This window comes from Hemitrygon akajei, chromosome 12 (genome assembly GCF_048418815.1).
Source record: "Hemitrygon akajei chromosome 12, sHemAka1.3, whole genome shotgun sequence".
Lineage (NCBI taxonomy): Eukaryota > Metazoa > Chordata > Chondrichthyes > Myliobatiformes > Dasyatidae > Hemitrygon > Hemitrygon akajei.
In genome coordinates this window covers 14,778,622-14,805,886 of record NC_133135.1, presented here as the reverse complement: position 1 = coordinate 14,805,886, position 27,265 = coordinate 14,778,622, and the positions used below count along the sequence as shown (strand labels likewise).

Here is a 27,265-nt window from a genome sequence, read left to right as displayed (position 1 = left end):
ATGCTGAAAATGACATAGCTGGTTTATAAACAGAGGCAATGTGTACTGATGAGAAGCTATTGATATGTAAAAATTGTAGTAAATGGGATTAGTTGCAATGTAAATGGTGGACAAAATGGAAAAGGGTGAATATGGGACTGAAGGTGTTATGTTTGAATGTGTGCAGTATATGGAATCATGTAGATTAACTTTTACCACAGTTACAGATTGGTAGGTATGATGTTGAAGGCATCACCGAATCATGGCTGAAAGAAGATTATAGCTGGGAGCTTAATGTCCAAGGATACACAAGAAAGACAGAGGGGACATCATTGCTCTGTTGGTAAAAAATGAAATCAAATCATTAGAAAGAGCTGACATTGAGTTGGAAGTTGGTGAATCATTGTGGATAGAGCTAAAGAATGCAAGGGTAAAAGAATCTGATGGGAGATTATACAGACCCCCAATAAAGTAAGAATGTGGTCTGCAAATTACAGCAGGAGATTAGGAAAATTTTGTTGGTGCTGGATTCCGAAGAGGGAGACTTGCTAGAATGCTATGAGATGACTTTTTAGAGCAGCTCGTGCTTGAGCCCAATAGGGAATCAGATGCTCTGGATTGAGTTTTGTGCAATGAATTGGAAATAATTAGGGAGCTTAGGGAGCTTAAGGTAAAAGAACCCTCTGGCCAAGTGATCATATTATGATCAAATTCACCCTGAAATTTGTGAAGGAGAAGCTGAATTCAGTTATATCAGTATTACAGTGCAGTAAAGGGAATTACAGAGGCAAAAGAGAGGAGCTGGCCAGAATTGATTGGAAAAGAACACAGGCAGGGATGATGGCAGAGCAGCAATGGCTGGAATTTCAGGAAGCAATTTGGAAGATTCAGGATATATACCTCTGAAATAAGAAGAAGTATTTGAAAAACAAGATGACACAGCTTCACTGTGGGAGACACAAGCAGTATGGTGGAAGTTCCAGGTGTCAGAAGTTATGAAATGAATGAAGGTGCCATTACTAGAGAGAAGGTCCTTGGGAAACTTTTCCCAAGGTATGAAAGTAGATATGTCACCTAGACCAGATGGTGTACACCCCAGAGTTCTGATAGAGGTGGCTGAAGAGATGGTGTAGGTATTAGTAATGGTCTTTTAAGAATCACTAAGCTTTGGAATGCTTCTAGAGACTGGAAGATTACAAATGTTACTCTACTCTTCAAGAAGGGGAAGAGTTAGAATAAATTAAACTGTAGGTCAGTACTCTGATCTCAGTGGTTGCGAAGAGATGGGAGTCAATTATTAAGGATGAGGTCTCAGGGTACTTGGAGGCACATGATAAAATCAGCCACAGCCAGCATGGTTTCTTCAAGGGAAAATCTTGCCTGACAAATCTGTTGGAATTCCTTGAAGAAATAAGAAGAGGATAGATGAAGGAGAATTGGTTGATATTCTGTACTTGGATTTTCAGAGAATCATTGAGAAGTTGCCACATGTGAGGCTGCTTAACAAGCTATAAGCCCATGGTATTACAGGAAAGATTCTAGCATGGAGAAAGCAGTGGCTGACAGGCAGCATGGAGAAAGCAGTGGCTGATAGGCTGGAGGAAAAGGGTGGGTATAAAGGGAGCCTTTTTTGGTTGGCTGTCAGTGACTAATGGCGTTCCATAGGGGTTTGTGTTGGGACTGATTCTTTTTATGTTATCTGTCAATGATTTGGATGATGGAATTGATAGCTAGGTTGCAAAGTTTGCAGACTATATGAAGGTAGGTGGAATGGTAGGTAGTTTAATAGAAGTAAAGGGGCTACAGAAGGACTTAGACTGATTAGGAGAATGGGCAAAAAACTGGCAGGTGGAATACAGTGTCAGTAAGTGTATGGTCATGCACTTTAGTAGAAGAAATAACAGGGTTGACTATTTTCTAAATGGGGAAAAAAAAACAAAAAAAAACTGAGTTGCAAAGGGACTTTGGATTCCTCATGCAGTTTTCCCTAAAAGTTAATTTGCACATTGGTGAGAAAGGCAAATGCAATGTTGACATTCATTTCAAGAGGACTAGAATATAAAAGAAAGGATGCACTGTTGAGGCTCTATAAAGCATTGGTGAGGCCTAACTTGGAATATTGTGAGCAGTTTTGGGCTCCTTATTTTAGAAATGATGTGCTAAAACTGGACAGTATTCAAAGGATGTTCCAGAAAATGATTCTAGAACCAATTGGCTTGTCATATGAAAAGTATTTGATGGCTCTGAGCCAGTATTCACTAGAATTCAGAATAATATGGGGTGACCAAATTAAAACCCAGAGAGTGGTGAAAGGCCTTGATAGAGTGGATACGGAGAGGATGTTTCCAATACTGGTAGATCCAAGCCCAGAGGACCAAGCCTCAGAACAGAGGGACGTCTTTTTTGTTCGGAGATAAGGAAGTATTTCTTTAGTGAGAGAGTGGTGAAACTGGAATTCTTTGCAACAGGCAGCTGCGGAGGTTAAGCCTTTATGTATATTTAAGGCAGAAATTGACAGATTCTTCCTCCTGAAGTCAATATTCTGCTCCTTGCCAGCTAACATTGAGTGAGGTGTTGTTATTGCACCACTCAGCCATATTTAAATCTCTTGATTCATCTCTACATTTTATCCAGCCAACAACAGTGACGTCATCAGCAAGCATTGCATTGCACAGCAATTGGCCTCACTGTCATAAGTGTAAAGTGAGTAAAGTGAGTGTAGTGAGATAAACAGAACTGTATTCAATATTCCAACTTGATCTGTAGAACAGTCAATACAGCCCGAATGAACAAGTCCAAATAATGCAATTGACTGTAATGTTAATGGAAAGTAAACCTACAAAACTATGTGGCAGCCAGACAGGTCCATCAGCATCTGTGGAGAGAGAACTAGAGATAATGTTTTAGGTACGTAGGAGAATACCTGTGCAGTGCCTTCAATTTTGAGCCGTGCGGTGTGTACGTTCTCTTCTATGACAAAGTCATTGTTGCTGTATACCTTTCCACTGGGGTCACGTACAAATACTTGTGGTGTGGATGTCTCCCAAGTGAACACAAAGTGTGTGTTGTTTCCAACAGTTTTATCAACAACAATTGAATCATTAAACCAACTGTTTCCATCAACACTCCTTCCTGTACTTTCAAGCTAGGAATGAGGAAATAAACATATTTTATTACAAAGCACTTGGTAACATAAAAACAATAGGAAATTAATTGTCTAAGGTAAACAAACCTGGATTGACTGTTGATTAATGTCACCATCTCCTGATACTAATTCACCGAATACATCAGTTAGTCCATTTAATTCAACGTTGTCAGTGGCTACAAACCATAGACCTCCTATTTAATGGAAAATGAAAAATAATCCATAACTCAGATATGGTTTCCTCTTCTATCCCTGATCAGTCCAACCTCCACTCTAGTTATCCTCCTGCTCGTCACATATGTTCAAAGTTTCATTTTATTATCAAAGTATGTATGCAGAATACAACTCTGAAATTCATCTTCTCCAGATAGTCATGAAATGCAGAAAAATTATGGAATTGTTCAAAGAAAACACATCAACCCCCCCCCCCCCCACCATACACAAAAAGAAAAAGAAACAAAACCTGCAAACTCCAAATCCCTTCAACTCACCGTCACTTAAAAACTAAGATATCACCCACAAAGGAAAAAAAACAGTGACAATAACATCAAACACCCACCTCCTCTCTCGCACACAATAAACTAGCAGGTCACCCAGTTGGAATAAAAACAGCAACAAGAACATCAGACCTCAAATCCCAAACAACACCCACCCACCACACACACAAAACGAATGTGTCACCAATGCAGATAAACAGCGACAAGAACACCAAACCCCTAGCCAACAAATCAGCAACAAGAAAGAATATGGGTGAAATTCACAGAAAAAAAACAACATAGAACCAAAAGACACCAATATAACCAACAGTTAGATTGAACGACAGTTCAATCCACAAATCTCACAATTTGATAATATCTCTGAGAACACCAAAGAGAGTGGATCGAACCCAGTAGCCTCTCCAAGGCTGGCGACTCGAACCCAGTGGCCTTTTCGTGGACAGTGACTCAAACCCAGCGGCCTTCCGAGGAAAGCCACTGTTCAACCACTCACTCTCCTCTGGATTTGCCTCAATGTTTCACTTTTCCTCAATGCTTTAATTGGCAAGAAATGTAGCTCATCATGGCCCCAAGTCTTGTTTCTGATCTTCTCTTCGAGGTAGCTCATATTCGTGCTCCTCTCCCAGAATTTTCTTGTATAGAACACCTTGGGATCTTCCTTAATCCTGCTAGCCAAAATCTCTCAGGTCCCCTTCCAGCTGTCCTTGGTCCGTTCTTAAGCTCTTTTCTGGCTGCCTTGTAACTCTAGAGCACCTTGCTTCCTAAACCTTAAGTAAACACCTTTAAGTAAACATCTTGATTAGACGTTTCACCATCTTTTGTTAACCGTGGTTTCTTCAACTTGCTATCCTTACCCTGCCTCAATGGGACAGACCTATCCAGAACCCTATGTAAGTGCTTTCACCACTGCCTGTGAGGAGTTTGTATATTCTCCATGTGTCAGCCTGGGTTTCCTCCAAGTGCTCCAGTTTTCTCGCATAGTCCAAAGACGTACCAGTCAGTATGTAAATTAGTCATTGTAAATTGTCCTGTGATTAGGCTAGGATTAAATAGGGGGATTGGTGGATGGCATGACCCAAAGGGCAATAAGGGCCTATTCTGCGCTATATCTCAATAAATAAATTTTAAAAAACAAACCCCGCATTTCTGTTGTGTATTTCCCTGAGTAAATCTTTTCCTATTTTATACTCCCAAGTTCCTGCCTATTAGAATCAAAATTTCCCTTCCCCAAGTAAGTACATTCCCATACTCCCATCCTATCCAAGGTTATGTAACATCAGAAAGTTGTCGCTCCTCCAAAATGCTTGCCCACTAAGAGATCTGTCACCTGACCAGATTCACTACCTAGTACCAGGTCCAACATGGTTTATCCACTAGTCAACTTGTCCACATATTGTGTTAGCAATCTGTTCTGGACACACCTAACAAATTCTGCCTCATCAAAACTTTTTACACTTCAGAGGTGCCAATCAACAGTAGGAAGTTGAACACACCCATGACAACAGCCCTGTTATCTTTGCACTTTTCCAAAATCTACCTGCCAATCTGTTCCTCGGTGTGAGCTGCTGTTGGTGGTGGGGGTGGGGGGGGGTGTCTGTAGAATACTCCCAACAGAGTGATTGCTCCATTCTTGTTTCTGATTTGCAGCCACACTGGCTCAGTAGACTATCCTTCCACAATGACATTGCTTTTTGCCACTGTGATACTATCTCTAATTAGCAATGCCATCTCTTTTACCTCCCTCCCTGTCCATCTGAAAGATTTAAACCTCAGAACATCCATTAGCTATCCCAGTCTTTGTGACAGCCAAGTTTCTGTAATGGCCACAACGTCATAGTTCCATGTCCTGACCCATGCTCTAAGTTCATCATCCTTGTCCTCAGTCTTCTTGCATTAAAATAGACACATTTCAACCCATCCAACAAACTGCAATTATGCTCTATCCACTGCCTCCCAATCTCGCTACACACTGCATTTACCTTTTTACCAATCTCTTCATCCTCTGATCTATCACTATGCCATCTCCACTCACTGTAAAACTAGTTCAAACCCATCACACAGCTTGAGCAAACCTGCTCGGAAGAATACCAGTTACCTTCATGTACAAAAAGTTGGAAAACTCTACTAAATGGATTAAGCTTTATTTCAGATATTATCCATGGTTTCATCTTCTATCCCTGATCAGTTCAACCTACACTCTAGTTATCCACATACATTACATACATATGTATCTTTTCATATGTATAGAACACCTTGGGGTGTTCCTTAATTCTACTAGCCAAAGCCTTCTTATGTCCCCTTCTAGCTCTCCTTCATGTATTTTAAGCACCTTCCTGGTTACCTTAAAAATCTAGAACTTTGTCTAAACCTTGGTTCCTAAACCTTAAGTAAGCTTCTTTCTTCCTCTTGACTCAATGTTGCACATCTTTTGTTAACCATGGTTTCTTCAACTTACTAACCTTACCCTGCCTCAATGGGACAATCCTATCCAAAACCCCATGCAAGTGCTCCTAGTATTGCCTGTAATGATTTTGTACATTTTCCATGTTTCAGAGTGAGTTTCCTCCAGGTGCTGCCATTTTCTCCCACAGTCCAAAGGTGTATTGGTTGGTAGGTTAATTGATCATTGTAAATTGTCCCATGATTAGGCTAGAGTTAAATGGGGAGATTTAGTTGTGGTACAGCTCAAAGGGCTCTGAAATTCTCACTTGCCAAGAGATCTGTCACCTGACCAGGTTCATTACTAGTACCAGATCTAGTATGGCCTCTCCTCTAGTCAGCCTGTCTACATTTTGTGTCAGTAATCTATCTTGAATGTACTGAACAAATATTGCCCTATCAAAACTTTTTACACTTAGGAGGTGTCAATAGTAGGGAAGTTGAAGTCACCCATAACACCAGCTCTGTTTTTTTGCACCTTTCCAAAATCTTCCTGCCAACCTGTTCCTCAGTGTCTGCTGCTATTGGGGGTCTTTTGAATGCTCCCAACAAAGTGATTGCTCCATTCTTGTTTCTGATTTGCACCCATACTGACTCAGTAGACTATCCTTCCACAACAACATTGCTTTCTGCCACTGTGATACTATCACTGATTAGCAATGCCACCTTTTTTACCTCCTTCACTGTCCGTCGAAAAGATTTAAACCCCAGAACATCCATTAGCCATTCCAGCCTCTGTGACAGCCATATTTCTGTGATGGTCATAACGTTATAGTTCCATATACTGTCCCATGTTAAAAATTTATCACCCTTTTTCTCATACTTCTTGCGTTAAAATAGACACATCTCAACCCATCCAACAAACTGCAATTATGCTCTATCCATTGCCTGTTCATCCTCACAGTCTCTCTACACAGTAAATTTACCTTTACACCAATTGCTCCATCCTCTGACCTATCATTCTGGCTCCCAACTTATTGTTAGTTATCCGTCTCTGTGTCGGGCAGCAACCTTTAGCATTTTGTCTGTCTTTTTTTTTTACGAGGCTGAGTTTCTTGCTTGATGCTCAACCCAGCACCGTTGGAAAGTGTGGAAGGAGCTAGGACCAGTCGTCTCAAAGTCTGAAGCTGATGCTAGTGCACCACTGGCTAGCTAATCTCACTGTCTAAGTAGCTTAAGCCCTCCATTACAGCTCCAACAAACCTACCCGCAAGAATATTAGACAACTCTGTGTTCAAAAAGCTGGAAATAACTACAAAATAGATTGAGCTTTATTTCAACTCTGGTGGTGACAATGTCTATCATTCTCTTCTGTAGAATTGTGTGGATATAGCAAGACCTTTAGGGGGAAGCATGCTACCATGATGAAGATGAGGTATTGCATAGAAGACTGAGAGTCAGAATAGATGAGTCTGTTCTGCTTCAGGGATCTAACTAGACAGCTAGACAGGAATCACCAAAGTGCGGTAGGTCATAAGAAAGGCCACCCTTGACAGTCCCAGCTGTAAGATTCGAGTTCAATTCCCGCCGCTGTCTGTAAGGGGTTTTCTCATTCTTCCTGTGACTACATGGGCTTCCTCCAAGTGCTCTGGTTTCTTTCTATCTTCCAAAGAAGTATGGGTTTGGGTAAACAACCTGTGGTGTTGCTATGCTGGTGAGTCTTGCAGGCTGCCCCCAGAATGGAGAACACTACAGGACAGTTCAAGCCCTTTGGCCCACAATGTTGTGCCAACCATTTTACCACTTAGACTGAGTTCAAAGTTGATGAAAACAGTGCATTTCCCTGCATGTTTTGATGTACATCTGTCAAATAAAGATAATCTTTAAAGTAGCTTATTCGTCTTCATTACAAAATGGACGGGGTTTCAAAATAGGATGTATTACCTCAATTGTGTCTTCCCTCCTCATTGGTGAAGATCTCCAACCCAGGCAACATCCCGGTGAAATTCTGCACCCTCTCCAAAAATGTTCTCACACTGTTCTTCTAGTTGCTACCTATCTGACTATGTGGTACTGGTTACCTGTCTTCGTTGAGAACTGCTCTAGATCCTTCTCTGCACTTGGCCCGAAAGCAATTGTGTGGATCACAGCTCTACTTTGTTCCACCTCTGTGAAACAACTGCTAATACTGTCGTCCTCTCCGTCCGTAAGCAAAATAATTTCATCACCACTTGTATCTCCATCATCACCACGAAGTACCTGCAAGACAACGAGTTGTCAATAAGTTGAGTAAAATGCAGTTCCTGAAAGGAGTGTGTTAATGAAGTTTTCCAGACCCACCTGAAAGCCAGATCGAACCCCCGCACAGATACTTGTTCCGCCGTCAGCTGATATTGGTAACAGTAGTTCAAGATCCTTCCTCACATCAGGATTGACAATCTTTTTTAATTGTGCTTTAGTGTCGGCTTTATCGTTAAAAGTGACAATTCCAACTTGTGACTCTTTTTCAATGACCTGCAGCAAGAATATCTTAGCAGCTTGTCGAAGCCTGCCAATGCGATTCCCCTGTTCACCAACATAAAGCACAAAGTATGATGTAAGATTAATCTCAGACCCATTTAATGGACCAGACAGTGCTGGATACAACTAAATCTTAATGCCATTAGATGTAAACCATGAAGCTGCGACCATTCTGCTGGAATCAAGCTGTTGTTGCAATTCAGCCCTACATTACTGGATGAGCAAGTGACCAGCACATTTACCTATTTGGTAATATGGGGCTCAATATCCCCAGAGAGGTGACGTGATAGAGGTGTATAAGATGATGAGAGGCATTAATTGTGTGGATAGCCAGAGGCTTTTTCCCAGGGCTGAAATGGCTAACATGAGGGGGCATAGTTTTAAGATGCTTGGAAGTAGGCACCCAGGGGATGTCAGGGGTAAGTTTTTCACACAGAGAGTGGTGGGTGCATGGAATGCACTGCCGGCGGCAATGGTGGAAACAGATACAATAGGGTCTTTTAAGAGCCTCTCAATAGATACATGGAGCTCAGAAAAATAGAGGACTATGCACTAGGGAAATTCTAGGCAGTTTCTAGAGTAGGTTACATGGTTGGCACAACATTGTGGGTGAAAGGGCCTGTAATGTGTTGTAAATTTCTATGTTCTATATTCTTGTTCATTCAGTGCTGTTTTCAATGTTCCTACTACTGTGTGTAACTAAACCTTCAAAAATTGTCCAATGCAATTCAAGGTTGTTTATTGTCATTCATCAGTAAACAAGCATAAAAGAGAACAAAATGATTGTTACTCTGGGTCTAAGGCAGCACTAAAAAGACTATAAATATGAATGTAAAACAGTATGTTGAATATGTCTGCATATACATATAATTAGCTTTTATGCATAGACTGTATATACATTAAATGATGCCAGGTGCATCACATTGTATTTCAGATTAGACCATAGTCCAAGGAGAACCTTGTTCTCCAGTTTATGGCTGAAATTTTGGTCTGACCATCTCCTGGAAATGCTAACTATAATAGTCTTTGCCTCCTGCACTCTCCTCACTGATCCAACTGCTGCTCCAACTATCCATACAGTCTGAGAAAAGCTACAGCTGGTAAACACTTGCTGCAGAAATTGCCTTCAGTGTCACCTGACTGTTCTCTTATCTCTTTCATCACACAAGAGGCACATATAATGTTATTATATGTGCATAATAAAGAACTTAAAGCCCCAGTAGCCAAAACAAGTGTTTCACCCAGAAATGGAGGCAACAATGGTGACCGTGGTTGCATGTGCACAGTAATAAAATGTTCTAATGTAAACACACACCAAGTTTGTCACTATTACGAACAAACGTAACATACTGTCAGAAGTCAACGTACTAATCACAGAGAGTAAATGAATACTGTGTGAAACTGAGAAAGAAACAGAGTACAAAGGTGCTAGCAGCAAGTGACAGAGAGAAGCTAGCCAATGAGGCAAGAAAACACATTTTTACAAAGTTCATCAGTCGCCATATTCACCGAGAGAGATTCTGTTGAGAGAGCGAGAGTTCCCATCATGGAAAAGCTAAGTCCTCCCACACCTACGCAGTTTATTGGCAATCTAACTGATAATTGCCAATGCTTCAAAGAGTGCTTAAATATATATTTAGCTGCTGAGAGAGACTGATGAAAATTTGAGAGCGTCTATTTTTCTGTGTAAAATTGATGAAGGTGCTTTGGACATTTATAACAACTTTCAAATTGATGAGACAACTTTTTCGTTGGTCACTCTGATAACAGAATTTGGGGATCATCACATTTGAGAGATATGTTTCTCTTTTCCCCTGTGACTAGAAACAAGGTGTTACTTTGACCAATACTTAACTGAGCTTCACACAGAGTAAATCCTGTGAATTTTGCAATTTGAGAAACTCAGTAGTTAGAGGGAGAATAATTTGAGGAGCTGCACAGAGCTGACAACAGTGGTGTCAAAAAAATAACCTCTCCCTCAATATCGCAAAAACAAAGGAGCTGCTTGTGGACTACAGGAGGAATGGAGACAACCTCACCCCCATTGACATCAATGGATCTGGGGTTGAGAGGGTGAATAGCTTCAAGTTCCTTGGTATACACATCACCAAGGACAACATGTAGTCTGTAAAGATGGTTGCGCGATGCAGTTTACAACAGCCACTCCAGAGCTGATATCTGTTATTTGTTAAGTGGGGTGCCATGCACAATCCTAATCTGATAAAAAATGGACGTGGGAGCACGGAGGAACATCTGGAAATCTCTCTGGAAAGCCTTCTTTGTTGCTGCAGCCGGGTCCGGGTCTCTGCTGAGAAGAACAGGCCCCCAAGTCCTCAGGGTCGCGTTGTAGTGTGCTCGGCAGAGGATGGTACTCAGAGAGGCTGTGCTGGAGGGGATGGCCAGAGGCTCGGAGGTTTGGAGGACTCAGAGTCCGCTGCGGTCGGGGTGCTTTCACTGTGTGCTGCGTCTGCGAGGCTGGGTCCAATAGAGTTTTCATTGTGTGCTGTGTCTGTGAGGCTGAGTCCAGCACCATGGAAGTCCATAGCGGGGGTACTCCCTTCTGCCGCCTGCGTGGGATGACAAGTCTATCGGGACCCTGAAGACTTGTGGAAACTGTGTGGTGGTTTCTTTCAAACTTATAGTCTTTTAACATGTTTGGACTATTTTTACTGTGCCTATGGTCTGTTTTTTATCAATTATGGTCTTGTCTGCACTGTTGTAACTATATGTTAAGAATAACTGTATGTAACTATATGGTTTTGTGTAGGTCTTGTAGCTTTAGTTTTTGGTTTGCTGGGTGGTAGAGTTGGTCTCTTGACTTGCTGTGTCTGGGTAGTCTTGTTTTGTCTGGTGGGTTTGGAGCTCCTTTCCGGGGAACGTGCTAAGATGGTAGCATGATATTAATACACAGCAGCCTCTCCGGACTCTGGATTTGGGGATTACCAAACGTTATGTGGATTTTCTGGTGTAGTCTGTTTTGTCGTGTGCTTTTGTGATATCACTCTGGAGAACATTGTCTCATTTTTTAACTGCATTGCATTTGTGGTTTCTAAATGACAATAAACTGAAACTGAACTGAACTAAATGCCAGCTGTGTGGTGAAAAAAGCATAACAGTGCCACTTTCACCTTAGGTGGTTGAAGAAAAAAAACATAGAAAACCTACAGCCACAAAGTTGTGCCGAACATCTTCCTACCTTAGAAATTAGTAGGGTTACCCATATCCCTCTACTTTTCTAAGCTCCATGTACCTATCCAAAAGTCTCTTAAAAGACACTATCGTATCTGCCTCCACCACCGTTGCCAGCAGCCCATTCCACGCACTCACTCTGAGTAAAAAACAATGATCCAGAAATCTGAATCCCTGCTCCTTGCTCCAATCCGTCAGCCACACATTTATTCTCCACCTCATTCTATTACTATTCTCACTGTCACGTGGCACAGGCAGTAATCCCGAGATTACTACCTTTGTGGTCCTGCTTCTCAACTTCCTTCCTAATTCCCTGTAGTCTGTTCTCAAGAAGTAGTTTGGCATGAGACCCCAAATCCTTAGGACTTTCTACAGGGACAGAATTAAGAGCATCCTGACTGGCTGCATCACTGCCTGGTATGGGAACTGTACTTCCCTCAACCACAGGACTCTGCAGAGAGTGGTGGGGACAGCCCAGCGCACCTGTGGATGTGAACTTCCCACTATTCGGGACATTTACAGAGACAGTTGCTTAAAAAGGGCCGAAAGGATCATTGGGGACCTGAGGTACCCCAACCACAAACTTTTCCAGCTCCTATCATCCAGGAAATGGTACCATAGCTTTAAAGCCAGGTGCAACAGGCTCCAGGACAGCTCCTTTCATCAGGCCATCAGACTGATTAATTCACACTGACACAACTGTATTTCTATGCTCTATCGACTGCATTTTTGTTTATACTGTTTATTACAAATTACTATAAATTACACATTGCACATTCAGAGGGAGACAAAGATTTTTACTCCATGTATGTGAAGGATGTAAGAAATAAAGTCAATTCAATTCAGTGTGTGATGTGAAAACAGAGGAGCAGTGCACAAGGCGTTTCCCAAAACAACATCAAAGCAAAGAGGAAGGCTCAGACTACAAATGCAGCAAGTGTGAGGTAGTCACATTTCAAAGCTGTAACCTACCTATGGAAAGTCCGACAATAATTGTGGGAAGAAGAATCATTTTATAAAGTGCTTTCAAAGCTGAGGCTACCAGGAGAAAGGAGCACACAGCTGGGGGAAATGAAGGAAGTCTTTGTGATTCTTCTAAAGCAGGATTTCTCAACTGGGGTTCTGCAGGAGATAGTGATTTAAATAATAAAATCATTTCTGAACTTCATGCTATGTGTGATGCTAGCACTTACAGTGGTAGGCAGTGACCAAATAGCCTCATTAGCAATCTCGTTAGGTCTCCGGCCCAGTATGGCAGTGCCCAGTAGAACCATGTTTGAGTCCTCTCCCTTACGAATTACCTTCCCCAATTTCCCCTTACATGCCACTTACAGGAGCAAACAAACTTTACTGGTGTAGTGGAAAATTGCAGCGAGATTTTCATTCTAAAGATGGTCCAATGTTGTGATTTGGCTGCAGTTATTCGGCTTCTTACCTGTGTGAGCAAGCTTTTTCTTCTTTATCACCATCAAGAGCAAGGATAGACATTGTCTCATTTCAGTTGAAGGTGAAATCTGTGTGTGCTTATCTCAAGTTTGACCCAGAATTGAGTACTTGTGCAGCAAAAAAAAAAAACGAACACAGGTCTCTTATGTTCAGTCTATATTTAAACCTGATCATGTCACTTAGTAAAAAAATGTTTTTAAGAAGTCTTGTATAAAATTGTGTGTTTTAGGCTATTTTTTAAATTCATATTGCTTTGGCTTATGGTTTTTAGCAAGTTTAATATTCAACATTGTCAATAAATTTTCATGTTGTAAATAGCATTGATTAAAATCAATTTACATCCTTTATTTAAATGGAGCCTACCTTTAGAAAAATCAAATCCCATTTTGGCTTAAGCCAGTTCTTTAACAGAAATTTATTATGTTTGCCTTATAAGCTTTTAAAATTTGTGGAAAGAAAGAGATGAATTTCGAGAAAGGTAAGCTAAGCTTAACTGCCAGTTTCAACCTCTAACTGCTATGGGCAGAAGTTCCTACTTGCTTCAAAAAGGCCACAATTATACCAGTGCCTAAAAAGAATAATATGAGCTGCCTTAATGACTATCGCCCAGTAGCCTCACATTTACAGTGACGAAATGCTATAAGAGGTTGATCATGACTAGACAACTCCTGCCTTAGCAAGGACCTGGATCCACTGCAGTTTGCCTTTTGCCACAATAGGTCAAGGGCACATGCAATCTCAATGGCTCTTCACACGGCTTTAGACCACCTGGATAATACAAATACCTGAATCAGGATGCTGTTCATCAACTATGGTTCAGCATTTAACACCATCGTTCCAACAATCCTGATTGATAAGTTACAGAACTTGGGCCTCTGTATCTCCCTCTGCAATTGGATCCTGAACTTCCTAACTTGAAAACCACAATCTGTGCGGATTGTTGATAATATTTCTTCCTCACTGATGATCATCACTGATGCACCTCAGGGGTGTGTGCTAAGCTCACTGCTCTACTCTCTCTATACCCATGACTGTGTGGCTGGAAATAGCTCAAATAGTATCTATAGATTTGCTGATGATATACCATTGTTGGTAGAATTTCAGATCGAAACGAGAGGGCGTAGAGGAGTGCGATATACTTTCTAGTGGATTGGTGTAGCAGCAACAACCTTGCACTCAAGGTCAGAAAGACAAAAGAGCTGATTGAAGACTTCAGGGTGGGTAAGAAAAAGGAACACATAACAATCCTCATAGAAGGATCAGAAGTGGAGAGTGAGCAGTTTCAAGTTCCCGGGTGTTAAGATCTCTGAGGACCTAAACTTCTCCCAACATACAGTATCGATGAAGTTATTAAGAAGGCAAGACAGATACTATACTTCATTAGGAGTTTGAAGAGATTTTGTATGTCAACAGAAAGACTCAAAAACTTCTATAGATGTACCGTGGAGAGCATTCTGACAGGCTGCATCACTGCACAGGACCAAGAGATGCTGCAGACGGTCGTAAATTAAGTCGGCTCTATCTTGGATACTAGCCTACAAGGTACCCCAGACCTCTTCAAGGAGTGGTGACTCAGAAAGGCAGCATTCAGCACCCAGTGCATGCCCTTTTCTCACTGTTACCATTAGGTAGCAGGTACAGAATCCTAAAGACACACACTCAGTGATTCAGGAACAGCTTCTTCCCTTCTGCCATCCGATTCCTGAATGGGCATTGAACTCGTGAACACAACCCATTGTTTTAATATATATTATTTCTGTTTTTGCATGACTTTTAATCTTCAATATATGTATACTGTAATTGATTGATTAATTGATTTTTCTTTTCTGTTATATATTGTATTGAACTATTGTTTCTAAGTTAACAAATTGCACAAAAATAGGCCGGTGATAATAAACTTGATTCTGATTCTGTTTTTTTTTTCCCCAGAAAGGTCAGCTAAAAGATCATTCTTCACTCAAAAGAGCATTGACAATTATTTTTGGATTCTTATATTTACAACTTAACGATCACGCTAACATACCATGAGCAGTAGTTGCAATAATTTTTACCCAGGGGTTCCCTGAAACCTGAAAATTATTTCAAGGGTTCCTCGAAGGCAACAAAGTTAAAAAAGGCTGCTCTAGAAGATACATGAAGGGCATCTTGGTGTGGAAAAATGTAAACTTAGAGCTCATGAAGTGATGTACTGGCCAAGAATGAATGAAGACATCAGCCAGACCATTGTTTCATGTGAAATATGTCTTACCTCTAAGCCAAAGCAGCAAGCAGAGCCACTTACATGACATCCTGTACCAGACAGGCCATACTGTACTTCAAAGTTACCGTGGATTTCTTTGATTGTAATGGGAAGCATGATATTGTTATAACAGACCACTTTTCCAAATACCCAGAAGTTGTATTACTGCAATCAACATCTAGTAAAGCCGATATTGCCTTCCTGAAAAAGTGTTTGCAAGGCATGGAGTTCCATGTGAAGTAATATCAATTCACAATTTTTGAGTTGTGAATTTGAGTTCTTTGCCAATGTTTGGGGGGTTTTGACATACAACTTCAAGCCCACCTTACTCAAAATCCAATGGCCTAGCAAATGGTTCAGTCAAGGTTGAAGTGCCTCATGAAGAAAGCACAAAATGGATAAGAGGAATTCTGTAAGACTAATGTTTTACATAAGTGCACCATCCCAAATGATAATGGATCAATGCATATGCACTAATCTTCCAGTCCATAAAAACCTACTGACACCTAGAGAAGCATACAAGGTCAAATTGGCTAAAGTGAAAGAGAAAGAAAAACAGCAGCAGTATCAACACAAGACTGCAAAAAGCCTACCAGTCCTGAAGCCCGGAGATCAAGTACAAATCCAAGATCACGATTCTGGCACATGGTCCATGCAAGGATATGTGCAAGAAGAAGCGGCTCCACATTCTTACCAGATCCAAATGGAGCAAGGGACACCTCTGAGAAGGAACTACACGGATGTACAAGTTCCAACCCATAGCTGTGACACATCACCTGTCAGTACACCAAAGGGGCCAGCATATGTAAACAGTGAACATGTTGGTCAGAGTTCTCAGAAAGACACAAATATTAATAAGTGCAAACAACATACCTGTGGAAACAAATAGTAGACCAACAAACATAATCAAGTCATCTCAGAGACTGACTGAAAGTTGATGAGTGGATAAAGAACTTGTTGTTCGTTACAATGGAAGTTGAAATGGTGAACAGTTGAAAATTCAAAAAAAAAGGACAGATTGGCTATGAAATGTAGATTTCTTTGTTGGAAAGGTTTATTGGTCATTGCAGGTTTATAAGTTAGTATTGCGTTTGTTTGTTTTTTCTTTGGGTGGGGGTGGGGAGATGTGCTATTATTTGTGCATAATGAAGAATTTCAGTTCAGTTCCACTTGGGCATCATGAGCAGTTCACCCGGAACCAGAGGTGACGATGGTGATGGGTTTGAGAGCGTACAGAGTTGAGCAGTTCAGTAATAAAATGTTCTAATGTCAGTCCATGCCAAGTTTCTCTTTACTAAGCACAAACATAACATATACCACTGAGCAATACCACTGCCCTTGCAGTGAACTAGCAGAGTTGAGGAAAAAGGGAAAATGTTACCTCGCTTTCCCGATTGCTGCTCACCCACCTCACTGAATCCTGGTGTTCACCAAAGCCAGCACTTTAACCTTCTGACAGCACTGCACCATTACACACTGAAGGACTGACAAACAAACAGAAAACTGTCCATTTTATCCAAGAATCTCAGTTTCCAGTTGAGCGATCAGGTTGGAAAAATTAATCTTTGTAGCTGTTTGGATTGTCTAAAAATGTGTCCTCAGCATAATAAAGATTGTGGCACTGTCCTAAGTATGTAGTTGCTTTGAGTCTCTGTATTATTCACAGCTGGTTAAACAGAAGAAAAATTCTTTGTTTCCACAACTCTATTCTACCATTGTCCAACCATTTGATTATAAAACCTCACTGAATGTTTGGGTCCAAGGGATTGCCCATGCATTAAGGTTAGTGCTCCGTGGTTTCTCTGAGTGGTACCAAGGATTGTAGATTTGAGGAAATTAAGGGCAGGACTCTCAGGTAATAAGATGGTAAAGCTGTCGAACTGATCATTTACACACATCAGCCAAAAGCTCACCCCATCACTGAGTGAATGTTAAACCCACTTAAACATTTTGCATAAATTTGAAACAAATGGTGACCATATTTTGTTTCTACACACATACAGTAAAAGAAAATGGAATATTATAGACAAAAAATTGCACAGTTCCCACTCTGAGGCCTCTTCAAGGATCAAGGTTGAAATTTAATCGCCATATACATTTACATATCTTGGGAGTTTGCTGTGGTGTGTTGCTCAGGGCACAAAATGCAACAAAAAACAACATTCAACAATGATAACAACTAAAGAATTATATAAAATAAAGAATTATATATAAATAAGAATGCTAATGCAGTTAGAGGTTAAAAGATGGGAATGGAATAAATTATGCATAAATATATAAATATCAGCATGCATTTGCAATGCCACTCTCTTGTTACCCTATCTACACAATTCATTGAGTGTCCTTGTTGTAAAAGACCTTACCAGATTCATGCTTCCTGATACATCAAGGACTAAGCAAAGCACACGGTCCTTGGCCTGTAGAAATGTGAATGTCAGGTTGCGTGAACCAGTGTGGGGCGAGGAAATGTTTCTGAAATCTTCCGACCGGCTAATCACATCCCAAGTGCTCCTGTAATCGCACATTCTGTTCTGCATGTTGGGTGCTTCTGTATTGTGGGTCTTGTCAGTGCAGAATTCAGCCTAGAAAATAAATATAATATGTTAGAGCTGAGTAGCTAAAAGCAGGTCCTCATCTGAAAGTTACAACTGATCTCTGAGAGCTATATCAAAGAGTAGCTGGGGGATTATTCCCATTTTATACCTGATAGTTATCCTTTAATCAACATCACAAACAGGTTATCTGATCAAAGACAAAAATGTGCCCTATGAACTATCGTGTCAATGCAGAGTTTTTTGCCCTTCTACACTGATCCCATTTGTTCCCATCTGAACTGTACATGTTGAACACTGGGTGTATCTATAGGTATTTGATTGTTAGGTATTTAATTAGTAAAGGCATCAAAGGTTATAGGGAGAAGGCAGGAGAATGGGGATGAGGGAGAAAAATATCAGCCATCATTAAATTGCAGAGCAAAGTCAATAGATCAAATGGCCAAATTCTACTCCTATATCTTAAGATCTGATCAGTTTTCCCAAAATGTTAAGGATTATGAGTCATGGAAAATCCTCTTTGACAAAGCAAAAGACTCTGTAGTGAATAAGGATATTGCCTGGATTGGACCATACTAGCAAAAAAATAGATTGACAATGTTGCATAGCAGTTGGTGTAATGTTATTACCGTGCCACTGACACAGGTTCAAATCCTGCTGCTGTCTTTAAGGAGCTTGTATGTTCCTGATATAAACCTGATTCTGAAGCAGCAGAATTCAGGCTGGCCTGGGATATTGCATTGACGATGCTCTGCAATGATCAACTGTAACTAATACAATGAGCTGCAGGTAGAAAAGTTCGTCATCAGTCAGGAAAGCAGTCCGGTGACTCCACTTACATTCTTCAATCCTTGATTATACATTATTGAAGATGATGTATTCTGGTTCTCCTTTGGATAAAATGTACAATGTCCATCTGGCAATCCTGTCTTGTTATTATTGGTACAGTCTGAACAGTTTCTCCCATTGCAAACTTGTCTCCTTCCTTCTACCTCCTTTGAACACCTGAAAGACCAGTGACAAAAATAAATCAGATTTGTTTCTGAGTAATATTTCTATCATTACTGAGTAATTGTGTGCCAGCTTTATTAGAAGAGGCTGAGAATTGGAATTTCCCTCAGGTGGAAGGTATACATAGAACAGAGAAGAGCTCAGCACAGGAACAGACACTTCAGCCCACATTGTCACTGCCAAACACGATGCCAAATTAAACAAATCCCATCTGTCTGCACATGATCTCTACCCCCTCCAATGCCCACCTGTCCAAATGCCTCTCCAAGATCACTATTGTATCTGGTCTATCAGTTTCCCAGCAGAGTATTCCTCACACCCATCATTCTCTTTGTAAAAAATCTTAACTTGCGTATTTCCTTTAAACTTGCTCCCTCTAACCTTACATCTGTGCTCTTTTTCACCCTGGGGAAAGACTGACCAATCTACTTTATCTATGCAACACACACACAAAATGTTTCAGGAACTCAACAGGTCAGGCAGCATCTATGAAGGAATATAAAACAGTTGGTGTTTTAAGCCAAGATGCTTCATCATGTTCAATAAAGCTGTCCCATAAGATGATAGAACCACAAAACATAGGGGCAAAATTAGGCCATGTGATTCATCAAGCTTGCTCCAGTATTCTATCCTGACTTATTTATTATCCTTCTCAACCCATTCTCCTGCTTTCACCCCATAACTTTAGATGCTCTGACTAATTGAGAATTGATCAACCTCCATCTTAAATATACCCAATGACTTTACCTTCACAGGTGCATGTGGTAATGAATTCCACAGATTCACCACCCTCTAGCTAAAGAGATTCCTATATATCTCTGTTCTAAAGGGACATTCTAATTTCATGGCAACACACATAAATGCTGGTGGAACTCAGCAAGCCAGGTAGCATTTATGGAAAAAAGTGAACAGTCAACGTTTTGGTCCCAAAACATCAACTGTTCACTCCTTTCCATAGATGCTGCCAGAGTTCCTGAAATATTTCGTGCGTGTTGCTTTGGATTTCCAGCAGCTTTAGATTTTCTTATGTTTGTGATTCTAATTGCCCGATTTTGAAACAAGAACTTATCAACTTCTACTTTAAATACACCCAGTGTTTTGGCCTCCACAGCTGTCTGTGGCAACAAAGGCCTGAAATATAAACTGTTTACTTTTCTGCACAGATGCTGCCTGAACTGCTGAGATCCTCCAGCATTTTGTGTGCATCCAGATATCAACCATTTGCAGGATCTCTTGTGTAACCTGTCTGTGCATCTCATAGTTTTATATACTTCTATCTGGTCAACTCCAGATAAAATAATCCAAATTTTCCAACTTATGGATGATTCAGGGAACATCCCAGCTAACGTCTTCTACACCCTTTCCAAAGCCTTCCTTTGTGTGGTGACCAGAACAGCACACAATATTCCCAAATTGACCTATCCAAGCTTTTATACAGCTGTAACATGACTTCCCAAGAGGGAGAAGGTAGAAACATTCTGGAGCCAGAGGGAGTGGGAGAGGTACTAAGTGAATCCTTTGCGATGGTATCCAACAAGGACATGGAAGACTGTGAGATCAGTGTGAGGTATGTTAATATTCTAGAGCATTTTGATATCAAGAACCATCTGCAGGATCCTTTGTGTAACCTATCTGTGCATCTCATAGTTTTATGTGCTTCTATCTGGTCAACTCCAGATAAACCAATCCACATTTTCCAACCTTCATTATAGATGATTCAGGTACAATGTCCTGTTTAACGTCTCCTACACTCTCTCCAAAGCACACAATAATATTCCCAAATTGACCTATCCAAGCATTTATACAGCAGTAACATAACTTCCCATATGGTAGAAGGTAGAAACATTCAAGGAGACAGGAGAAAAATTGTGCCAAGAGCCAGAGGAAGTGGGTGAGGTATTAAATGAATACTTTGGTGGTATCCAACAAGGAGAAGGACATGGATAATAGTGAGATCAGTGCAGGGTATGTTTATATTCTAGAGCAGGTTCATATCAAGAAGCACATGGTGTTAGGTCTCTTAAAGAACATTAAGGTGGATAAATCCCCAGGGAATGGATCTATTCCAGATTTTTGACAGAGGAAAGAAAAGAGATTGCTGGAGCCTTAACAGAGATTATTCATTAATGGAGATCCAAGCCATTTATTTAGATCGTAAATGACAAAGGTCCCAGCACTGAGCCCACAGACTTCCAATCATTGAAATTTCTAGTCCACATAGATAGAATTTATTGCCCTACCATCACCAATCATCTTTGTCACCTCCTTAAAAAGCTACTAAATCACTATCTTTTTGGACAAACCAGTTTTGAATCCATGAAGCCCATATCTTAATCTTCTGGATCAGCCTACCATGAAAGACTTTTGTCATAAGCTTTCCTAAACTCCTGAGCCACACACACAAAATGCTGATCTTTTCTTGGAACTTGTCTCTACCAGAGTCAGCAAATCCTAAGAACTTTCTATAGGGATACATCATTGGGACTGACTGGCTGCATCATTGTCTGGTATGGGACTGTACTTCCCTCAGTCGCAGGACTCTGCAGAAAGTGATGCAGACAGCCCAGCACATCTGTAGATGTGAACTTTCCACTAGTCAGGTAATTTACAAAGACCGGTGTGTAACAAGGGCCCAAGGATCATTGGGGACCCAAGTCACCCCAACCACAAACTGTTCCCGCTGCTACCATCTGGGAAGCAGTACTGTAGCATAAAAGCCAGGACCAACAGGCTCCAGGACAGCTTCTTCCATCTGACCATCAGACTGATTAATTCATGCTGACACAACTATATTTCTATATTATATTACTGTACATACTATTTATTATAAATTACTATGATTGCACATTGCACATTTAGACAGAGACGTAACGTAAAGATTTTTAATCCTCATGTATATGAAGGATGTAAGTAATAAGGTCAATTCAATTCAATTTTGTTTGTGTTGCTGATTTACTAAAATCCATGCAGACAACATTCATTGCCCTCCCCTCATCAGTCATCTTTGTCACCTCCTCTAAAAACTGATTCAAGTTCTTAAGACCTGGCCTGGTCAACCCAAAGCCGTGCTGACTACCTTAATAAATCACCATTTTTCCAAATACAAATAAATCCTACAGCTAGGAATCCTCTCCAATAGTTTCCCCAACATTGATGTGTGGCTCACCTGCCTATAATTTGCCAGATTACCAATTGTTATTCTTAAGCAAAGAAACAACAAAGATTATTGTCTGGTTTTTATTACATCGGGCACCAAGTGTTTTGTAGGAAATTGGTTTGCAATCATAAAAAGAGCCTTATTAATGTGGACACATATATAATCCAATAGAAAGTTTTAGTCATTTTATACTCCACAGCTAGGTACCTCAACAGTCATAATTACAACATAAACACAAGAGACTCTGTTGATGTTGGAAATCCAAAGTTACACTCAAGAAAAGCTGGATTGATGAAGGATTTCAGCCAGAATCGTTGACTATTTCCTCTCCAAAGATGTTGCCTGACCTGCTGAGTTCGTCCCACATTTTGACTGGAATAACAGCAATTAATAATCTGGGAATATTAATAGATCGTGAAAAAAATCTAAACCTTGGGTGGTAGTCACTTCCAGAAATTAATTGTTTCTTGTCCATAAACCAGAAAAAGCACAGATAAAACTTGGAATATATTAGCCAGTGCCAGAAATACTCAGAAGGTCTGTCAGCATTGTAGAAAGACACCTGGTTAACAGTGAGTTTATATCAGTACTGGGAAATGTTTACTATAAAACAAGTAGATAGAACAAAGGGATCTGGGAATATAGGTCCATAATTCAGTAAAAGTAGTGGCACAGATTGATAGGGTTGTGAAGAAGCTTAATGAAGAGATAGGATGTTACAACTGAAGTTGTATAAGACATTGGTGAGGCTTAATTTGAAGGCCTGAGTTATAAGGAAAGATTGAATAGCTGCCACTGGACTTGGAGACAAAGAGGCCAACAAATGGGCTGGAGAAGGAGAAGCCAGTGACCGGGTGGAAGAAGGAGTAGCTGGCGGATGGGCCGGAGAGGGTTCGAAGGAGCTAAACTGGGTGCAGAAAGTAATTCTGCTGCTACTCAAAGACTTCAGAGTTGGTGCACAAAAGCAGTAACTGTGAGTGACTGTCTAGGACTTTTCTCTTTCAATCGAAAGACCATTTGGATATTGGTGATGTGAGATGCCAGAGGCCTGTTTCACTTGGTTTGGTGGTGGGACCAGCAACGAGGCTCAAATGGAGTCCAGGTGAGACAATGCTGGAGGCTGTGTAGCTTGTTGTCTATGCTTGATCATAAAATTTAGAGTCATAGAATCATAGACGGTACAGCACAGAAAAGGGCCCTTTGGCCCATTTAGTCAATGGTGAACCATTGATGCGCCTGTCAGTGCTGCCCTCCAGTGTTTGACCGCTGGAATGACAAGCTGGATTGCCAGGAGTTGTACAATCAATTTGCACATGTCGCTCAAAGACTTGGACTATACATGTATTTTTCTTGCATAACTCTGTGTTTGCGGATGTCTCTCTCTCTCGCAATTTTGAATGTATGTTATGCACCTTGGCCCAGATTATTATGCACCCTGTCTCGTTTGACTGTATCCCTATATGGTTTGAATTACCATGAAACTTGATTTGATGTGATTTGATTTGATTTATTCCTTGGAACATAGAATATTGAGAGAGGTTTGATAGAGGTATACAAAATTATGAGGTGCAGAGATAGGGTAAATACAAGCATATTTTTTCTACTGAGGTTGGGTGGGTTTACAACCAGAGATCATGGGTGGAGGGTGAAAGGTGAAAACTGTAAGGGAAACATGAGGGGAAACTTCTTCACTCAGAGGATGGTGAGAGAGTAGTCAATGCACGCTTGATTTCAATGCTTACGAGAAGTTTGGAACAGTACAGGGATAGTAAGGGTATGGAGGGCAATAGTCATGAAGCAGGTCGATGGGAAAAGGCAGTTTCAATGGTTCAGCATTGAATAAATGGGCCAAAGGGTCCTTTCCTGTGCTGTACCTTTCTATGATTCTAAATTTTATGGTGCAAAATTAGCTTGGTTGGGGAAGGATGGAGGGGAATTAAATATGATATGCAAAAAAATAATTTGAATTGCCTCACCCTGTTGCCTCAATGCTTCCATTACTAGATCTGTAAAAGGGCTCCTGATCATCATATTCATTAAATACACCCCACTGGAGGTGGGCCCATTCATGAACAAATGTTTGTCCTGTAGGAAAAGAAGTGTATTTGTTCAATGTAATGCATTAATTTTTAAAAATTTTATTTTGAGATATAGCACAGTAACATCATCTTCTGGCCTAACAAGCCTGCACTGCCCGATCAAACACATGCAAACAATTAACCTACAAACCCTCACAGCTTTGGAATGTGGGAGGAAACCACAGGGTTTGCAGGAAACCCAATCAGTCACAGGAAAAGTTTACAAACTCCTTACAGACAGCAGCAGCATTTAGTAAGGAGATAATGCAGAAGTTTATAAGACACTAGTCAGTTCATGCTCGGAATATTGTCAACAGTTTTGGGCCCCTTATCTCAGAAAGGACGTGTTGTCATTGGAGAGAGACCAGAGGAGGTGCATACCAAATGTTGAAAGGACTAGATGGAGTGGATGTGGAAACGATGTTTCCTCTGATGGGGGTATCCAGAACTAGAGGGCACAGCCTCAAAATTGAGAAGTGACCTAGGATGAAATATTTCAGCAAGAGAATAGTTAATCTGTGGAATGCTCTGCTACAGACGGCGTTGGAGGCCAAGTCCGAGTATATATTTTAGGTTGAAGTTGATATTTTCCTGATAGGTCAGGGCATCAAAGGATATGGCGAGAAGGCAGGTGTATGGAGTTGAGTGGGATCCGGGTTCATGATCAGCTATAATGGAATGGTGGAACAGGCTCGAAGGGCTGAATGACCTAATTCTGCTCCTATGCCTCATGGTCTAAAAATAGCTTAATCTAGATAACTATCCTAGAGCAAGTTAACACTAGGGTGCTAATCTGCTGGAAAAAGACTGAAAAACTGAAAACCATTTCTACTCACTGTCAGTCTCATCCATTCTCTGACAATGAAGATAAAGATCAGCTTCATTTATCACCTGTACTTTGAAACATACAGTGAAACGTGTCATTTTGCTTCATCCGAAGATGTGCTGGGGCAGCTCATATGTCTCACCATGCTTGCTGCACCAATATAGCATGGCCACAACTCACTAACCCTAACCGGACATCTTTGGAATGTGGAAAGAAATTGGAGGAGCAGAGGAAACCCATGCAATCTTGGGGAAATATACAGACTACTCACAGAGAGGGGGGGGGAGAGGGGGGGGGGAGGGGGGGAGAGGGGGGGAATTTCTGCATTGTAATGCTTTCATTTTCAGTCACTAAAAATCACATTTCTGAATGTTTAAATACTGCAGTGATATGTCTCATTTCTCTTGAGGAGATTTGGCCCAGTGAGACAGCGCCGGCTCTCAGATTAGCACCATTAGTATTTCCGCATCCCTGATCCACTTTTCCATGTCCTAGTCAAGCCTCCCCTCAACTCCATTCTTATTCTCTTGTCACCCACCTGAACAAAGTGTGGTTTATATGTCATCACTTAACTTACCAACCGGCACAAGCTTTTCACCCTAACTGCTAACTTCCTATTTTGTTTTCCCAGGTTGTTGTCACAGGAAACCACTAGATACAGCTTCATTGGATTCAAAACATATGCTGAAAAGATGTTAATTTACCTTTTTTGCCATAAACTTCAACCAGACTGTCGTTTAGTAGGAAGTTCGGTGTAAGATGAATGTAGAGGCCCTTCTCCCCACATCCTCCATACTGCAGGGTGTATGGAGTGTCTCCATACAGGGGATTAGGTTCAGCAATGATCACATTTGCCTGTGAAATATAATCGCCCACTTCCTTGTGAAAATCATTATAATAATTACACTGTGCACAATGTGCCTGTCAGAATAAAAGTAAAGATAACAAGTGTAGGGCACTTTAGTTTTCAGTAGAATTTGAGGCCCTACTTAAGAAAAACAAAGGAGGTATAGGCAGGCAGAAACAAATGAGGCACTTATGGAATATAAGAAATGGAAGCGAACACTTAAGAAATAAATCAAGGCTAAAAGACAGTATGTACTTCCTCCAGCAGACAAGATAAATGAGAATCCTAAGGGGTTCTCCAGATATGTTAAGAACAAAAGGATTGCAAGGGACAAAATTGGTTCTCTGGAAGACCAGAATGGTTATACATGCATGGAGCTAAAACACATGGGGGTGATCTTAAATGAATTCTTTGCATCTGTATTTACTCAGGAGACAGACACAGAGTCTACAGAAATGAGGCAAAGTGACATCTACTTCATGGAACTTGCACAGATTACAGATGCAGAGGTGTTTGCAATCAGACCCTATGGGAAAAGAGGATTGCCTTTCTAACTGGAGGCCTGTGTATAGTGATGCACCACAGGGGTTGGTGCTGGGTCCTTTGTTGTTGACATCTATGTCAATGATGTGGATGATAATATGGTTAACTGGATCAGCAAATTTGTGGATGACACCAAGATTGAGGGTGTAGTGAACAGTGAAGAAGTTTATCGTGGCTTGCAGAGGGATCTGCATCAGCTGGAAAAATGGGCTGAAAAATGGCAGATGGAATTTAATTCAGACAAGTGTGGTGTTTTACACTTTGGTAGGACCAACCAGGGTAGGTCTTACATGGTGTACGGTAGGGCACTGTGGAGTGCGGTAGAACAAAGTAATGTGGGACTACAGGTCCATAATTCATTGAAAGTGATGTCACAGGTAGACAGGGTGGTAAAGAAAGCTATTGGCTTTCATAACTCAATGTATTGAGTGCAAAGCATGGGATATTATGACGAATTGTGTAAGATGTTGCTGATGCCTAATTTGGAGTAGTGTATGCAGTTTTGGTCACCTGCCTGTAGGAAAGATGTAAACAAGATTGAAAGAAAATAAAGAAAATTCACAAGGATGTTACCAGGTCTGGAGGACCTGAGTTATAAGGAATGATTGAATAGGTTAGGACTTTATTCTTTAAAATATAGAATATTGAGAGGAGATTTGATAGAGGTGTACAAGATTATGACGGGTGTAGATAGAGTAAATGCAAACAGGTTTTTTCCACTGAGGTTGGGTGGGACTACAACCAGAGATCATGGGTGAAGGGTGAAAGGTGAGCAGTTTAAGGGGAACTTGAGGGGAAACCTCTTCACTCAGAGGGTCATGAGAGTGTGGAATGAGCTGCCAGCACACATGGTACAT

At 40.9% G+C, this 27,265-nt stretch overlaps 1 protein-coding gene across 6 annotated transcripts in view; it reads right to left on the bottom strand.

Moving 5' to 3' along the window:
• Positions 1 to 27,265, bottom strand: part of LOC140736730 (calcium-activated chloride channel regulator 1-like) — a 71,921-nt gene that overhangs the window by 18,667 nt on the left and 25,989 nt on the right. For 5 of the 6 annotated variants that reach the window (XM_073062605.1, XM_073062609.1, XM_073062606.1 and 2 more), the window contains 8 exons: positions 25,723 to 25,873; positions 24,091 to 24,199; positions 18,786 to 18,951; positions 17,758 to 17,976; positions 8,341 to 8,565; positions 8,082 to 8,259; positions 3,212 to 3,318; positions 2,903 to 3,124 (listed from right to left, as the gene is read on the bottom strand). In XM_073062605.1, coding sequence (XP_072918706.1) covers positions 2,903 to 3,124; positions 3,212 to 3,318; positions 8,082 to 8,259; positions 8,341 to 8,565; positions 17,758 to 17,976; positions 18,786 to 18,951; positions 24,091 to 24,199; positions 25,723 to 25,873 — 1,377 coding nt within the window. The remainder of the gene's footprint in view (positions 1 to 2,902; positions 3,125 to 3,211; positions 3,319 to 8,081; positions 8,260 to 8,340; positions 8,566 to 17,757; positions 17,977 to 18,785; positions 18,952 to 24,090; positions 24,200 to 25,722; positions 25,874 to 27,265) is intronic. The other variant, XM_073062610.1, reaches the window with a different exon arrangement.